The sequence below is a fragment of the Chinchilla lanigera genome, unplaced genomic scaffold (genome assembly GCF_000276665.1).
Source record: "Chinchilla lanigera isolate Chin_1 unplaced genomic scaffold, ChiLan1.0 scaffold00015, whole genome shotgun sequence".
Taxonomy (NCBI): Eukaryota; Metazoa; Chordata; class Mammalia; order Rodentia; family Chinchillidae; genus Chinchilla; species Chinchilla lanigera.
In genome coordinates this window covers 778,047-796,177 of record NW_004955416.1, presented here as the reverse complement: position 1 = coordinate 796,177, position 18,131 = coordinate 778,047, and the positions used below count along the sequence as shown (strand labels likewise).

Below are 18,131 nucleotides of genomic sequence, written 5' to 3'. Positions count from 1 at the left end.
CCCCATAAATTCAGCCTCAAAATTGGTAAATCTTTTAGTCAGTGTGTATCTGCCCTTCTTCAGCCCAAGGGAATTGTTCTATATTATTTTCTATTATTATTGTTATTTCTATTATAAAACCAGACAAAATAAAAAAGAGAAGAACCCAAAACCCCAAAAAAAACAATGAAGAAGAAAAAAGGAAATGAGTCCAAACATTTCCTCCTTGTGTGTGAATGAATGATTTCTTTCCAGGTTTGTAGTGTTGAAGTCTTAGATACGGTAGTGAGTCTCTGCTAAGTCCTATTTTGTTTCTGTACTTCTGTTTTTGTGTGCAAATCCTTAATCCTGCACCTGCCTTTCATGCTGGATGTAGTTGATCAGCAGTAGTCACAGCAGTCATTCCCATTTTCTGTGTCCTGCGCATACCAGTTTGTGGCTTTCTCTACCTAGCTTTAACAGCCTTTATGTTTGTGACACATACTCCCTGCTCCAGAGGCTCCTCAGTTTGTGGCAGGCATCCAAGCCTGGGCATATCACAATGGCAGATGGGGAAAGCAAACCGACCACTGAGTTCTGGGGTGAATGTAGACAGTGGGGCCACCTCCCACCTAGTCATTGTGGTAGAGTTACACCAAACCCTGAACTACAATTGGTTCCATAACTCAATTTTAAACAATCCTTTCCCTAAATGGCCCCTAGTTAAATGGCTTCCCAAATGTCCCCTAATTAAACACTCTCAAATATGGTAGATACTGCACTGAGTTTTTTTCTCCAACACCATCCTGCCACGAGGAAGGATTCAGAGTAAAACCCTGCACCATCTTGCAGTTAATAACTACTGGGCCTTTCAGAGGGCTGGTGCTGACAACCTAGTACATTGTTTCTCCCTGTGGCTACCATCTGTCTTTAGATTTGCCTTGTGTTAGCAGAGACAGGTCCCCCTCCCCAGGAGCCAAGGTTCCTTTCCCAACTACGTCATTCTTTTTTGCTGTATGATGCTTTGTTTCTCAGGCTTCTCTGTAGTATCTAGTTTTCCTGCCAGCTCCCTCCCAATTCCTGGATATCTACTCTTTTTCTCTTCACTAAAGTTGTCATTTTCCAGGTCCTAGAGAGGCTATGTTTTGCTGGCTCATCACTTTTAATCCTCCCCTTTGACTAACCATTTTTGATGCTGTTAAAACTGCTATCTAGGATTGCATCATCCATACCCTCACTGTATTTTCCACTCCTGTACTACATGTCTGTCTTGGTTACTTTTCTCTCATTTCTGAGACAAAACACCTGACACCCAGAATTAAGGCAGGAAAAGTTTATTTAGCTCACAGTTTGTGGTGGTTTCAGTCCATACTTGGCTGGTTCCAAGGCAGAGTGGCACATGGCAGAGGGCAACAGTTCATGGCTGTGGAAAACAGTAAAAGCACCAACAGCACAAAAAGGGAGGGGCAGCAGCAAGCAGCCTCTTTCCCTCCCTTTCATTGTATGCAAACTACCCACCCCAGAGCGGGTGTAGCACTCACACCCATAATCCCAACATTGGACCATGAATCAATCAAACTCTAGAAGCCTGCCCCATGAATGCATATGACTTTGGGGGGGACACCCAGACACAAACCATAAAGATGTCATTTCCTTCCTTTAGCATCCTCTGGAATACAGACAATAGAGTGGCAGGATTTTTGTGTAGAGAGAAAGGGCACCAAGTCCTTTTGCCCAGGAAGGAGCTTTATTCCAGCTGCCACTGATTTGGTGGATTCATATCCAAAGGCTGAGCATCAAACATGGCATAGTTGCACCCTTTTACACAATTTTTGTATCTTTCTTTCCCTTACATGGGCATACACTAACATTTTACTATCCAGTTGGGTAGACATTAACATTCTACAGTCTGGTTGGGTATGATTTATGTTAGAGAATTACATCAGAACTGCATATGCATACACAAGAGGCTGATATCAGTACATTGTAAAAAGTTCCCACCCCAACACGTGGGGGAGGGCTACCACAATAGAACTTTCAAATGACTTTATCTTTATCTTTGCCATTGTTCCTGACAATAGGCATTTGAGAGATCTATTTCCATTGAAATCTATGGAAATAAAATTGAGAAATTGATAAGGAGAGCTGGCTACTTGATAAATTAGAAAGTAATAAATGCTGAACTACAAACTGAAGCCTCTTCAACCTAGCACCACGGACCAAGCATCTCTTATGTGAAAAACACTGTACTAGACAATAAGAACTGAAGAAAAACAAAGAGGTTCCCTATCAGTGATAAACTCTAAATAGATTGGTTGCTATAGAGCTGTCTTCTATATCCCCTCCCCTGCCTAGAAGCCTGGCTTACCCCCACACTGCCCTCTGGGGGGCACTAAGGACCAGACAAGCATTATATTAACAGATGTTTGCTTAATGCACTCCCTTCTTAGGCATGGAAGCCAGGGCCATCCACTCTGGTATTTTCACATTCAGAAGCATTAATTGGCAGACTTCTGGGCTTTACTTTTGCACAACAGCTTTAGCAGCTAGGCCGGGAGAGCTGTTGTTTATCTTTCTTGTCTGAACAGCTAATTAGCATCATTGTGTGCCCTGAACTAGAAAATGTCCTGTTGAGCTGGTAAGACTCAGATTTGTCAGTAATTAATATCAGAGAGGACAGGGCCATGCCCCAGGCAACGCAGCCCTGGAGAAGTGAGGCTGGTGGACTATCCTCTGCCCTGAAGCCTTGCCTTTGTAGCTGACTAACTTTCCGGACCCACTTTCATGAGATTGTGCATTTAATTTCGGTAAAAGGAAAAGAAAGAAAGAAAAGAATGGAGCAACTTGGCACCAACACAGTTCAGAACCCTTTCCTAGGTCCCTATCCTGTGCCACAGAAATTTGGTATCAGATTTGAGATCTTACCTCTCGTCATTCCTTATTTTCCCTTAGATTTTTTTCATCCATGTCCTCCCTGTGGTATTTCTTTATCCATCAAAATTTATCCCCTTACTTTCTTTCCCTAAAAGAAATACTGAAGAGAAGAAACAGTCTTCCTCCTCACTGGCCTCTGTGGAAGCTGTTACCCAGAAATCACAGTCCCTTCTGGGTCCTGTTTCTGGTGTGTGGAAACTTTCACTGGCCTGTAGCCTCTGAGGGCTGAAGTTAAAGGCCTGCCCTCCATCTTGTGCTTCCCAAAAAGAAGGGAAATAGAGAAGAACCAGGAAAGGGGATGAGAGTGAAAGGCAGGACAATCAGGCCCAAGTGAATGGGGTCTCAGCAGTCTGCAGCCTCCCTCGCCTTCACTGCGCATGCTCCGCCAGAGGGCCCCAGGGCAGTGTCAGTGCACGTGGCACAGCAGGATTTGTTTGTTCCAAGGGTTGTTCTCTGCCTTTTGATCTGACATGGATAGGGGGACTTCAGTAATCAAACCTGCTTCGAAAGGGCAAGACTGCCATCAGCTAGGAGGGAACCTGACCAAGGACCCATTAACCCACTGCTGTTTGCTGGGGACTGATTTTAAAGTAATCTGATCAAATGCCAGTGAAGCTGTTGGCTGTTTCCCTAAAAGCCAAGCCTAAGAAGACGAGGAACAAAGCCACATATATTAATTTTCCTATAAAGCAATTTAGAAGATCACTTTTTACATAAATTTAGTAACTTGAATGAAGCCTGGGTGGGTTTTCCAAGGAACACACAACTTTCTGTCAGCTCCGCTGCCCTCTCCCTCCTGCCTCTCTCTGGTCCCGCAGGTTAGCCTTGCATCGCAAGCAGAGCCATATTCCCGCAGGTACTGCAGTCCTGATTCTACCCCAGATCATCTTATCTGCTCATTTTGTTCAAAGTCAGTTTAGATCACATTTTTAATTCAATGCAAATGTGTCTATTTCTCTATTTAATAAAGTTACAGGTTATAGCTAATCCTTATGATTAGCCCACAAAAAAATATGAGGGCTCTTTTAATCACATTGCTTCAGTGTTCTGTGTAGAACACAGTGCAACCTTTGCTCTGCATTTAATGAGAAAAGACTTTCTCCATCTGGAGGAGCACAGTTAAGGTTAAGACCATATGGCTTACTCCTTAGTGAAGAAACAGCTTACCTAAGTTCTCCCATAATGAATGCTGGTTATCTGCCTTCAGAAAATCTATGCTTTGACATTCTGGCTTTTAGGTGCTTCCAAAACTGTTGGCTCTTATCGCAGTGAAATGTAATTAAACAAAGTCTCGGATACAGATCTTGGTGGAAAATTGAACCCTGATTTTTGAAAGCCTTTCTGTTTCCCCAGACTTGCAGTAGTAGGGTAAGCACTGGCTCTTGTCTGCAAGGGCACAACGGCACCTTCTCCAGCGGACAGTTGTCTCCATGCTGGTCCTGTAACATCCCCCTCACATCCTCAGCCCCAAGGGACTAAGATAGCAGATGCCACCAGTGCTCAATTGGAAGTGATAAGTTATAGAGAAGGAAGAAAGAGGTGTGAGCTGGCCTTGAACACTGAAGCCCCATCTGACTCTATTACTATATTGGTCAGCTTTTTGTCACTGTGAAAAAATACCTGTCTTGGTTACTTTTCTCTCCTTGCTGAGACAAAGTACCCGACACCCAAAATTAAGGAAGGAAAGGTTCATTTAGCTCACAGTTTGTGAATGTTTCAGTCCATAATCAGCTGGCTCCAGGGCAGGGTGGTATGGCACAGGGGCAACAGTTCAAGGTCGCAGAAGACAGCAAAAGCAAGAAGAGCAAAAGGGGAAAAGAGCAAGCCTCCTTCCTCCCTTATATTGTGAGCAGGCTACCACCCCTTAGGACAGGTGTAGCACTCATACTGTCTCCGTGCCCTCCTCTTGCATAGGATGAGGATGCTTATTTTGTGCCATTGAATGTTGGAAGTGTTTAACTTTTCCTTTGTACAGGGGCTTGCAGCAAAGAGTTTGCCTTACATCTTAGAGCAGATTTGGGACTTGGACTTTTCAGCAATGCTGAAACTGTTAGGACTTTGGCAACTCTTGCAGATGGACTAAATACCGTTTTGCAAAAGGGATGTACATGAGTCTTTGGGGGGCCAGGGGCAAAATGCTATGATTTTAATGTAATATGATGTTGATAGACTTAATACTGATTCTTAAGGATTGTTAATCCTCTGTTCTAATGTTCAAGTTGTGAAATGATAAGAATAAGCATGTCTTTATATCTGGAGACCAGTTTAAAGAAATGTATCTGGTTGAAGCGGGGTGGGTTGTAATGGTTGATATATTGTTTCAGCTTGAGAAGTTTAGAAGTTTAACTAAGTGACTTAGCAAGGGGCAGTGGTCCTCACTTTGTAAACATCCTGAGCTTATGGAAGAGGAGGGCACAGAGACGGTGTGGGCAGATGGCGGCATACAATATGAGGGACGAAAAGAGGCTTGCTTTCCCCCCTTTTTTGGCTCTTGTTGCTTTTGCTGTCTTCTGCCAATTTGAAGCATTTCCCCTGTGCCGTGCCACCCTGCCCTGGAGCCGGCTGGTTACAGACTGAAACCTCCACAAACTGTGAGCTAAATAAACCTTTCCTGCCTTACTTTTGGGTGTCGGGTACTTTGTCTCAGCAGCAAGAGGAAAGTAACTGAGACAGCTTCCAAGCCAGACAACTTAGAAGAATAAAAGGGTTATTTTGGCTCATGGTTTCAAAGACTTCAGTCCCTGGCCCAAGGCACTGGGCACGTCAGCATGGCAGGGCATGTGGCGCAGGAGACTACTTCCTCATGGCAGCTGGGAAGCAGAGACAGAGAAAAGAAGAGGCCAAGGCCTCATTATCCCCTTCAAGCCACGCTTCCCTTCTACTCACCCCACCTCTTAAAAGTGCCACCACTTCCCAGTAGTGCCACAGACTAGTGACCAGACCTGTAACATACGAACTTTTGGGGAACATTTTAGACCCAAACCATAACAATTATGAACTTATTGTCTGTATTTTCATTTACTATCTGTATCATGGTTTAAAAAAGGACTCATGTTATTGGTTTCTTCGACAAAAAAAAAATTCCCTTTATTTGGGACCTGACATCACATGTGTTATTCACAGGACGGGTGTGTAATCTGTCTGCAATTGAATGTCGATGACTATGGCTGCCTCAGATGTTAATGGGTGGGGAACAGATGGCTCTCGTCTCTCATTCATAAATAACGAACAGATGCCAGCCCCGCAAAGGCCCTTTGCATCAGCAGCGTCACTGTATGGTCTTCCTAGTAGTAGATGATTACTACGGAAAGCCAGCCTCACAGCCAACCCCAGGTCTGGGGAAGAGAAGTATTCTTTCAGTCTGAGTCTGCTTTAACCAGTCTACAGCTTGTGCCTTTCACATATGGTTGCTTACTGTGCAAAGACAGGTCTGCTCAGGCAGAGAACTTAAGATCTGCACCAGGAATCCAGAGTGTTTGGTTTTGTTTGTTCACTTAATTCACAGAAAGACCTAAAAGCCAAACTTTATAGACAGTACACACCGTGTTATCTGTGAAAGAGAAAAAGAGGAGTAAAGGTATTAGAAGTCTCTCCTTTAAATCTAGCAAAATGCTTTAGGACCTATTATTTCTACTGCAAAGCGGGTCTTTTATTTTGTGTCTGTGTCTTATGGATGCTTTGGCCTATTTTCTGCCAGTCCCACTAGTGCTTATAGGTTCCATCCACAGCAGAGAATAGACACAGAGAAATTGTACAGAAAATTTCAATGCCTTTGGAGAACAGGGTGAACCAAACTCAAGTTGAATACTGGTAGAATTTGCTCTCATATATCCTGGGAGAGAAGGACAGAGGTACACAGTGTGTTCTGTCACTTTAGTCAGTTAAGACTGAGGTCCCAAGGACCACAACCATTGTAAACCAGTCATGTCAGGAGAAAGACGAGGGGGAGGAAAAGTGCATGCAGCCGTGCTGAGCTTGAGGACATCCAGTGACGTGAGCTATAGTGAATTAGCCTGAGACATTCTGGGAGAGGGGCCCGACCCCCCAATATTTAGGGCCAGCGTGAGTGGCACCACCTCTAAATGGATTTCTTTGCTTCCAGGCAACGCCCTGCCCTTGGAGAATGTCTGGCTTCACTGGCGGCTGCCATACCAGTGGCATTCCTGGAGCCCACCCTTAACCGCTATAATCCTCTCTCAGTCTTCAACACCAAAACCCCCAGAGAGAGATCTAGTAAGTATCTTCTCACAGAGATCACCAGCCCATTTCATGTGCTGAGAGAAAGGTGGCCAGGAAGGCGGCACAGGCATGGAGCAGCTGCCCTGCGGCCCCGTTGTTTTACATGAGAGGGGCCAGGAGGTCAGAGTTTGGAGATCATGTCTTCCACTTACTGGAAAAATGAGAACATACAAAATTCTGTTATCATTAGACTTTGTTCCCTCTTCTGTAGAATGAGGAGACAGGGTAGTTGACTTCTAAATCCATTCCAGCCTATTATCCTAGGGTCTCTTGTCTGTTCTAGGTCTCAGATTCTCTTCTGTACCTGGGAATGTGTGTCCTTTCTCTCAGCCCCTCTCCAGTGTCATCAGAGAAGAACATTCACAGGAATACCTAATTATAGTATTTAAGGAAAGGCTGGCTTCTAAGGCTTTGGACCGTATATTCTCTTCTTCATGAAAGAGCAGACAGAAAAGCACCAAAAGAATTGAAACTAAACAAGAAAAAGAATTCCTTAACAAGAACACTGACACATTAAGTTTCGTAATAGGGTTTGACAAACTATAGCCCAGGGTAGATATGGCCCCCAACATACTTTTGTAAGGTTTTACTGGAATACACAATCAGTACACACTAGTACTAAAATCCAAGACAGGGTGTAAGCCTGTTTCTTGACCATGAAAAAAGTCCACATGTCTGAATTAACTCTAGTCCTGTTTAAGGGCAATGGAACTGAATAGAAACTCTTCAGTGGGAGTCTAATTTAGCAAAGCTTAGACACCAATTAGAAAGAGTTACAATGATTTGATGGAATATGAATCAAAAATTAGCAAACTGCTGGACTCAAAGTATAAGAGAAAAAAATTATAGTTAGCCATTTTAAAATAAAATCCATCCTATTCAGCAGCATAATTTTTCTTAAAACCAGTAGACGCCTGAACATCATAGCAATTCCATTTATTTCCACCCCCCTTTCTCAAACTGTCAAGAGTCCTAAGGGAGAACACTTCCAGACAGAAAGATTTATGCCACGCTTTTTGTCACTCCTGTTGTTTTTATTTGCGAATGGAAAGTGCTAACCCGTGGCAGTTTCATTCCCACTCACTTCTTGTTGCTTCCCACAAGGACAGAACATTGCCCCCAGAAATGATTACCAGGACAGTTTAGACAGGGATGCCAATAAAACTCTTTCTGGGCTAGAATACAGAGGAAACCAGTGTTCTTAGAGGGGGCCCAGAGAGAAACATTACCAAGATGCCTCAACTTTCCAAAGTCCCATGTGAAATACAGCAGCTAACTTTTCCTCCACCCCTCAGCCTCAGCAGCACCCTTTGGGTATTTCCAACTTTACTTTTCTCTGCCCACATATGACTTCAAATAAGTCACAACCAGATGCTAAAATGGGTGCTGAACTACAGAGCAGGCTTTGGTAAAGTTGAGAAATGACAAAGGCCAGCCCCTGTAATTCACAAATCCACAGGGATACCAGGCCCAGTCATGACAGTTCTGGATGTTTATGCATTTATTCTGCTCCAATTGTGACTTGAGAAAAGGTGTATCTGCTTCTGTGTCACCACCATACAGGGCTGCACCCCTGGAGAGGGAGAAACCTGCACTGCTTTTCATTTCTTGGAGGCTCAGTAGCGGGGCACATGAGGAGGTGACAAAGATAGCTGGCCTTGGGAGTGCACGAGGGGAATACCTCTCTTCTCTTGCACTCTTTCCTGAAAGTTTCTTCTTGCTGTATAGTCTACATACCACTGCACTTGATTTAGTAAGGCATATTAATAAATAAAGAAGTATCAATCGTTGCATATTCTGAAGGAAGAAAAGAGGTTAGGTTGTGATTAGACATGACATGGTCCCTTATTCTTCAATGACACCTGTGGAACTCAGTGCCCAGGTCCTCTGAACCCTTGTTTTTCATCATTAATTTAACGGCAAATTGAGTTCTGGCCGTGTGCATGAATCTTGAAAAGTAGTATATGCATGGATATGTATTCTGGGCTAAGCAGGCTTACCTGGAGAATGACTGATGGCCGAATGGGCCATAAGGAGGTAAGCTTCATTCATTACAAAGTGCAAAGCCTGAGGGATATGGGGGGTATAGGGTGACAAATGGTGGCATGTTTTAGAAATCCTGTGTGAACTAATTTAACAAGCTTTCAGTCAGTTGGACATCTCTGTTAACTGACTCTGTGCTTTGCCAGGAGTTACTCATATTAGCGTTTCCAATGCCCTGCAAGAACCTGGAGTATTATCTGACTCACCTAAAAATTAAGGTGTGCCTAGAAAAGGTTTAATACTGTTATATGCCAATTAGTTGAAACTAGATTAAATCTGTGGTTATGTATGTTAATCAGAGTATTAGGTCGATGAAAACATCCTACCACCAACCAGTGCCCTTCCCTTCCATGCCTGATCAGAATAATCAACCACTGGGAAAAGAGGTCCAATTCCATCAGTGTAAACCATCTACCTGTACTGCAAGCAGAGGTGATGCTTTCTGGTGCTGTCTTCTTGAGAGAAAAGCTGCTAGGTGAATAAAACAGAATCAAACCCAGTGGTTCTCATATGCTAATGTGCATCAGAATCACTTACAAGGTTTGTTAAATATTGCTGAGCCCTGTTTCTGAGTTTCTAATTTAGTAGACCTGGAATGAGGCCCACGAACTTGTATTTCTACACATTCCTAGGACTCTGTAATGGCAAACCTTTTAGAGCTTTCAATGATGCAAACAGCTTGCTGCAGAGCACCCACCATAGGTTTGCCACTATTGTCCTAGGAGATGCTGCTGCTGCTGCTGCTGCTGCTGCTGCTGCTGCTGCTCCTGCTTCTGCTTGTGGCAGGCTCCCACTCTGAGAACCACTGATCTGTTCTAGCTGATGAGAGAACACTGTATTCTGAATGATTCACTCAATAGTATGTTGTCTAATTCTAACAGGATGCTGCTGAGACTGCTTTTTGGTAGCCAACTCAGCAAGGTTCATTCTATATTCTGTGCATTAGTATGTAGCATTTAAAGTTCAGAACCTCAAATTTAAAGTTCTGAATCTCAAATTTTTATTCCAATCCAAGGACCAATTACTGTACATGTAGATAATTTCTAAAGGTCATTATAATGACTCCAATGTACCAACCTTGTGCAACCCCATGTTTGTCTTAGGCAGAAAAAACAGTGTCTGTTATGATGTACTGTCCATGTGACACTGAAATATCCACACACACCTGTGCCTTCTCATGTATAATCAGACAGCACAAAATTGTAAATTTCAGTTCCACGTGAGGCAGTTGGTGTTTTTCTGTGTACCTGGCCTCCAGGTAGAAAGACTGATCTCTCTGTCTTTACCTATGTACTCTGAGGGTGTATGTATAAAATTATTTTGTTTGTGATGTGTAGGTGTTTAAATCTCAATATGACACCTAGGGATATACACAGCCTCTGGCAACTACAGTCTACACAGACTACTAGAAGACCAATACTATTCTACATCCATCTTCCCTCCTCTGAGGCTCTGGGTGGAAATTTATACATATCTGAAGTCCAAAGGAAGGGTGGGCAGAAGGAGAAGAGGTTTCTCCCATTGTGCTGTTCTTCTCCCTGTACCTCTTGGTCAGTTCTAGGGATGCCAGACACGGTGGAAGAGATGTGTCCTGACATTCCCCAGCTGGATGGCCTCATGAAGGAAATCAACGAGCTGGCTGAGTCCGGGGCCCGGTACACGGAGATGCCCCACGTCATCGAGGTGATCTTACCCATGCTCTGCAACTACCTGTCCTACTGGTGGGAGCGGGGACCTGAGAACCTGCCTCCCAGCACAGGGCCCTGCTGCACCAAGGTCACCTCTGAACACCTCAGCCTCATCCTGGGCAACATCCTGAAAATAATCAACAACAACCTAGGCATTGATGAGGCCTCTTGGATGAAGCGGATTGCAGGTACCAGAGCCTTTTCTCCGCAGGTCTGGCCCAGGGCAACTAGCCAAAGTCTCTGCATCCCTTGTTAATTCCATGATGCTTTCCCCCAAGTGCTATTCTCTCTTCAAACCTCCCATTGTTTAACAGTAAACAGCAGAGGCATGTTCCCCTGAAGAGTTTCCTGAAGCAAACACTCTTGCCCCACTTCCCTGCCAACACACCCCCCTGGAATCTCCAGGAAGACCTTCTTGATCAACTCCCCTCCATTCTAATAGTCATTGCTTAATTTGATTTTGGTACATAAGAACTCCTTTTCCTCTTATAGTAATTGTCATCCCTGTGCACTTTCCACATGTATAAAACTCTCTCCCATCTCAAGATGGGTTGGCCTTGAAGTTACAATCTCAAATTTTTATTCCAATCCAAGGACCAATTACTGTACATGTAGATAATTTCTAAAGGTCATTATAATGACTCCAATGTACCAATCTTGTCCAACTTCAAGGTTGGCCTTGAAGTTACAATCCTCTTGCCTCAGCCTTCCATGTAGCTGGGGGGGGATTAAAGGCATGTGCCACCATGCCTGGAAATTCATGGTTTCCTGACAACAAGAAATAGATTCTTTTTCAAAACTTGTCCTTTTTTGAGGGTGCTTCAGGAAAGGAAAATTGGCTAATAGCATTCATTAAAAGTCTACCACATGCAGGAAGTTATACAGGTCTACAGAGAAAAAGAGGGAAAAAAGCCCAATAAACTACTGCAACTGTGAGCCCACATTAGAGTTTGCACTGAGATCAAAATTATACGTATCTTTGGTTCTGGTAGCTGCTGGATAATGTAGGCCTCTCTGGACAGATGAGTAACTAGAATAAATGTCCCTTCCTACCCATCAGCTTTAAATAATATTGTTAACCATAAGGCAACTCTTTGGAAGAGATCCATTGTGTAGGTCTGAATCCAGGAGAGGCAGAGGCTCAAAACGGGCTCCTTATCTCTGCAGAGGAGACGTGTCACTGTGAACGGCACTGAAATTGAAATTTGGCCTCTTATTCCAAAGGCAAATCTGAGTCGTATTCAGTTGGGTTACTTAATTCCTGGTGACTCTATTAAATCAATTTTAAATAGTCATCTAATCTCAGACTGCCTGCATCAGGTACAGATATTCTGATTTCAGCTCAGTGAGGGCTGGCTAGTTACAACTTCTCAGGTAACATCTCTTAGAAAGCTCCCTTATTCTCTTTCTAACACTTGTTAAAAAAAGAAAAAAGAAAAAAGAAAAGAATGGACAAGGTGTTTTTAAAAGTTACTGGAATGTAGGCTGTTTCAGGTCAAAATGCCCCAAACTGTAGAAACTTTGAAATACACAATACACACTGAAGTGTGCATTGTCAGTGGTTCATGACTCTTTTTTCCTGGTGCGGGATGGGGGGAGGGGAAGGGTACTGGAGATTGACTCAGGGCCTTCAGCTGTGCTATGTTCCCAAACCCAGCTGAGTTGCTAGGTCTCGACCTCCCAGAATTCTGGGTTATATGGTGTGTAACACTGTGCTTGGCTATGACTCAATTTATTTCACTTTTTTCTTCTAATTCCTCTTATTTTTAATCTTCAGAATATCCTATTACATCAGTTTATTTCACAATAATATACTCCCTTTCTGACATAAGAAGTAGGGAAAGACATGTAGGTTTCATCTTTCTCTTTGAGAAAGACCAGAATTGTAGCCCCACTGATCACTTGTTTCTGCTTTTCCACTTGGAGAGACAGCTTGGCCTCTCTGCTCGTGCTTCGCTGATAGCAGAATTACGTGCCTCCACGGAGGCCCAGAGGCAGTAGGTTGGCGGGTCTCACATGTAGAAGATTGAGAACTTTGGTTGGGTTGTTGTATGTTTAACAGATTTTTCTATAAAATAACCAGAACATGTATGTGTGCGTATATTGTGCACACATATATATAGATATATGCTAACACTGATTTTTAAATTTTTTACGTTTTTAAATTTTTTACATCGGCAACTGCATATTCATGGGGTGCAGTATGGCAGTTCAGTCCATGGTCTGAGCATGTTATTAATGATCAGATCAGGGCACTGGCCTGCCCATCACCTAACAGAAAACATGTACTGAGCACCTACAGTGGCTCGACACAGTGCTGGTTCCAAGGAAAAAGAGGCTTCTGCTAGGGGCATCACACGCAGCTAGAAAGCCCAAACCTTGTTGTGAGACAAAAACTGAGGGGAGGCCCTTTGTCTGTAAATGCAGTGTTCGCCCAGCCGATCATCAGCAAAGCCAGGCCTGACCTGCTGAGAAGCCACTTCATCCCCACTCTGGAGAAGTTAAAAAAGAAGGCTGTCAAGACCGTGCAGGAGGAGGAACAGCTGAAAGCTGACGGCAAAGGGGACACCCAGGAGGCAGAGCTGCTCATCCTGGATGAGTTTGCCATCCTCTGCAGAGATCTCTATGCCTTCTACCCTATGCTAATCCGCTATGTGGACAACAACAGGTACAGGAAGCCTCAGAGGCCCACCAAGCCCCTTCCCAAGGCAAATCTGGGCAACAGAAATGAACGGAAAGGTTGTGTTGGATTGCATGAATGGTGAGATGAAGGGAAATCACAGCTGTCACAGCCAGTCCCCCCAGTAATCCTGGGGGCAGAACCTATGGACAGTGCTTTCTCTGGCCAGTGATTCTGTGTGAGTGTGGCAGGCAAGGTCCAAGCTGCCATGGGACAGAGGGAGTTGGTCAAATAAAAGTAGTGGTGACCTGCTTCGGCCCTTCTGTTGTTCATTCTCACATTTATCCAAGGGACATGACTTGGTTGTATGTCTGGCACTGTTCTATCCCTGGAGAATAGGAATACAGAGAATGGACTAGCTCTCTGGCCTGAGAAGCTTTCATTCTGGGATTAGGGGAACATGTAAATAAATTATATATATGAGGCTAAGGAGAATTAGGAGTGCTGAAGCAGGATGGCATAGTGCTTTTGTAACAAGGTGTTACTGAGAAAGCAACATTTGAGCAAAGACCTGAGGGAAATGAGATAGGAAACACAAAGATCTGGGGCAAGGATGTCACAGAGAGGGACAATTTATTTTACTAAAGAGTGAAGTAAAGATCCCCAAGAGTGATCTAGTTGGGAAAGTCCTAAGGAAGGGATGTGTTTGAGATACTCAAGGGAATCACAAGGAGACCAGAACAGAATAAGGGATGGGAGGGCAGGGGGGACCCAGGAAAGGATAATGGGGTGAGAAGCCTAAGGCCTTGAAGGCCACTGTGAGGACTCTGACTCTACTCTGGTAAGGTGAGCCAGTGGAGGGTAAAGCACATGTGTGCCATGATGCAGTTGACTCTTGGGATACTTTAGTAAGGGTGGGTGGACAAGGAAGTGGAAAGGCCAGCTGAGAAACTCACAACATCACAACATCCTTGTCAAGAGACGGTGATCCATAGAGGCAGAGAGCACATTAACTGTGCCGGTGCTGGAGGGAGAAGACAGAAATGAGAAATGACTGGTTAATGGGATTGAGGAATTTCCTTGAGTGGTGAAAATGTTCTGAAATGGGAAATTGATAGAAATTGTACAACACTGTGAATGTACTAAATGTTAGTAATGGTAAATTTTATGTTATATGTATTTTACCATAATTTTTTAAAAGAAAGTTGATAGTGGCAAAAGCCATGGTGGTAGCATTAAAAATTGACAGAAGTTGTCAAATTCTGCTTCTATTTTGAAGGCAAAGCCCTTAGAATTTCCAGATTGGAAATGAAAGAAAAGAAGAGAATCAAAGATAATTCTAGGAGTTTGGGTCTGAACAAGTAGAAGTATAAGGTTTTCAGCATACTGTATTGGAAAAGATTGTGGATACACGGTTTTTCTGGTTTTTTGAGGGGATGAGGAGGAGATCACTTCCAGACATGCTAAATTTAACTGCCTATTCAATATAAAAATGAAAGCACTGAGTGGGCAGTTGAATAGATGAGTCCAGAACTCAATGGAGAGCCCTGGGGAACTTTGGAGTTATCAACTTCAACATTACAGTCTGTAAGGACTTTGAGGCTAGATGAAATAAAGGGTGGAGGGAGTGGAGAACAGTTCCCAGGACTGAGCCGTTCTCCTCCCAAACACAAAGAGTTCAGGCAGAAAGAGAAGAGCCAGCAAATGAGACTGTGAAAGAGCAACGAGAGACGGGAGAAAAACCAATAGAATGCCGTGTCCTGGGCACCGGCTTCCCAAAGCTGAGGAAAGAATGGGTGCATATTCCATGTGCTGCTGGTAAGTAAGGTGAGAGGTGAAGCTAGGGTATCAGAGTAAGAGAAGTTCTAAAGCAGTGTCTCTGAGCAAAGGGTCAGCCTTCCATAGTTCTTATAGAATCACAAGCAGGAGAGCAGTGTGTGTGCTAATGATAGTGGTAAAGATGTGTGTGTGTGTGTGTGTGTGTGTGTCTGTCTGTCTGTCTGTCTGTCTGTTTGTCTGTATCAAGACAGAAGGGGGATGATCTGTAACCGTCTTTTTCTGATTACTTCTGTTTTCTCAGCTGGGGGAGAAGATGGGGAGAAGATATGTAGGAGGTATGAGGCAGTTGCCAGGAAGAATGGAAGAGTGGAAATGTAATGTGTCTTTAGAGCCCTGCTTGAGACCAGTGCTTTGAATTTAAAGTGAGACCTATCAGCAGGTTGTCTTTTCTCCAGCCAAGTTCAGCTCCATATATAGGATTAGAGTAGGAAGAGAGTTGCTTTTGACCAGGACTGAAGTTTTGCAAAGTGAGTGCAACACAAATGGGTTAGGGAGTTGAGGTGTAAGGGACCAGCTATAAAGACTGAACGTGTAATATTTTTCTTTCCATTCTTACTAACTTGCATTGATTATACATATTAATTGGGTTCAGTTCCATATTTCAACACATATGTAAAGTACACCCTGATTAAATCCAGTCTCTCTTTATCCATCTTTCTCCTCTCAACCCTTCCCACTTCTATTAATCATTATTCTACATTAATAAACATGCAATTTAAGCTAGATGCTAAGGGCAGTGAGGACATAGGAGGCTAATGTCCGTGGACAGGCAAAGGATCAAAAGATTGTTGGTCCCAGTAGAGTCAGAGTACAGATAGAAAGTAGTGGTCAAAGAGTGAGACACATGAATTTAATATGATGATGTTGGGAGGGGGTTGCAGTTATTGGTAATGACCCTGTGATTTTATACCAAGGCAAATGGAGAAAAAAAACAGTGACCTGAAAAGCGATGGTGTTAGGAAAATGATGAACATATTTATTGAAATGACTGAGAATTGAGACTGTTGGGGAGATACTCATGAGGCAGAAACTTAACACTCACTCAGTGAAGAGGAGTGGCTGAGATTAGTGGGCAATTGGTACACTCTGATGACATGAGATTTAAAACTGAGATACTTCACGGTATCTGTCTCTATTCTAATGTATGGGCATCATTCAGGAAGAAGAGGTGGCAAAGAACACAGTATAATGAGCTTACCCAAATTGCTACTCCTTTCCCTCAAGCCTGTTCCCCAACTTCAGTGCTTCATGATGTTTAGCCCAAGTCGCCCCTCTTGCTCTTCATCCTTCACACTGGCTCCATTTGCCTGAGGTGATGTTCACATCCTCTGCCTGGACGTAGCTGCATCCCTCCTGTTTTATAGAACTTTAAAAGTTGAAAGGCTCCAATGTCAAAATAAAGTGAATTTATGTAGTGTCAGAAAATGTCTGTATAATTCACTTTGCACAAGCCCAATATGTTCATTTGGTGTATGAAGTTTAAATCAGCCACGTCACTTTCCTGTCACTGGTATGAATAGCCAGCAATCATGACCTCAAGGAAGAGAGGTTTATTTTCACTCACAGTTTTAGTCCATGATTAGCTGGCTCCAAGACAGAGACAGGATGGCAGAGGGGCATAGAGGAGGGCAACTTGCTCCATCCATGGCAGCCAGGAAGCAGGGTGAGAAGGGAAGAGTCAGAGACAAAAATTCCCCTTCCAGGTCATACACCCAGTGACCACCTCTAACAAGGCCCCACCTCCTAACAACAAGTCAACTATAGCACCACATGGTCCAGTCATCTTCTAAACACATGCGACATTGGAAGACATTTTAGATCTCAACCATAACACACCATAATAACAATTAAATCATTATTTGAGAAATGATGAAGGCTTTGGGACTGTAGGTCCCAAAATCACAAAGGATATTTGCAGGATGAGCACAGATATTTCCATTCAATCTTAGGATATGGTATGGAAGAAAACCCTTATCCTCTGTATAGGTTTTGGTGTTTGTTTTCCTCCAAAACTGTTTTTGTATTTTTTTTCCCACTGATTCTCTATATCAATACCAACTACGTACCCAGAATCTAAGTTAATTCTGACACGAGTTACCCAACATTAGTGCAGACCTGTCTTGGTTACTTTGCTCTCATTGCTGAGACAAAATACCTGATGCCCAAAATTAAGGAAGGAAAGTTTTATTTAGCTCACTGTCTGTGGAGGTTTCAGTCCATACTCGGCTGGCTCCAGGGTAGGGTGGCACGTGACAGAGGGCAAACAGTTCATGGCAGCAGAAGAGAGCAAAAGCAACAAGAGCAAAATGGAGGAGAGCAGGTAGGCAGCCTCTTTGTCTCCCTTACATATGCAAACTATTTGCCCCAGGGCGGGTGTAGCTCTCACACCCATGAATCAATCGTAAACTCTAAAAGCCTGCCCCTGACTGCATGAGGATTTGGGGGCACATGCAGACACAAACCATAAAAAGGCCCCACAGTTTGAAGGTCAGTCCCACAAGGCTGTCCCCACTTCAGACATCAGCCACAAAGGGAGTATGCAAGCCACTGACACTTGCTGGACCGTGATGAATTCAGAGGTCCCCATGACTCGCTCCTTAGAATGAGTTGTAGGAGTCAGGAAAGCATTTTAGTTGTGATTACTGGTATGTGAGAAAGAACTCAAGAACTCCAATTGGAAGAGCTGCATACGAAATACACAGAGATGCCCCCCATCCCCCCGCCACCATGTGCGCAGCCCTCCCAGCACATCAGTGTGTTTGCCGTCCTGGAAGCTCTGAGTCTAACTGTTCAAGAGGTTTTGTTGTTGG

The 18,131-nt window shown here is 43.7% G+C and overlaps 1 protein-coding gene across 1 annotated transcript in view; it reads left to right on the top strand.

Moving 5' to 3' along the window:
- Ryr3 (ryanodine receptor 3) overlaps positions 1-18,131 on the top strand; it is a 547,606-nt gene that overhangs the window by 463,934 nt on the left and 65,541 nt on the right. The window contains exons 65-67 of the mRNA XM_005381167.2: positions 6,995-7,125; positions 10,730-11,050; positions 13,290-13,530. Of these exons, the coding sequence (XP_005381224.1) occupies positions 6,995-7,125; positions 10,730-11,050; positions 13,290-13,530 (693 nt within the window). The remainder of the gene's footprint in view (positions 1-6,994; positions 7,126-10,729; positions 11,051-13,289; positions 13,531-18,131) is intronic.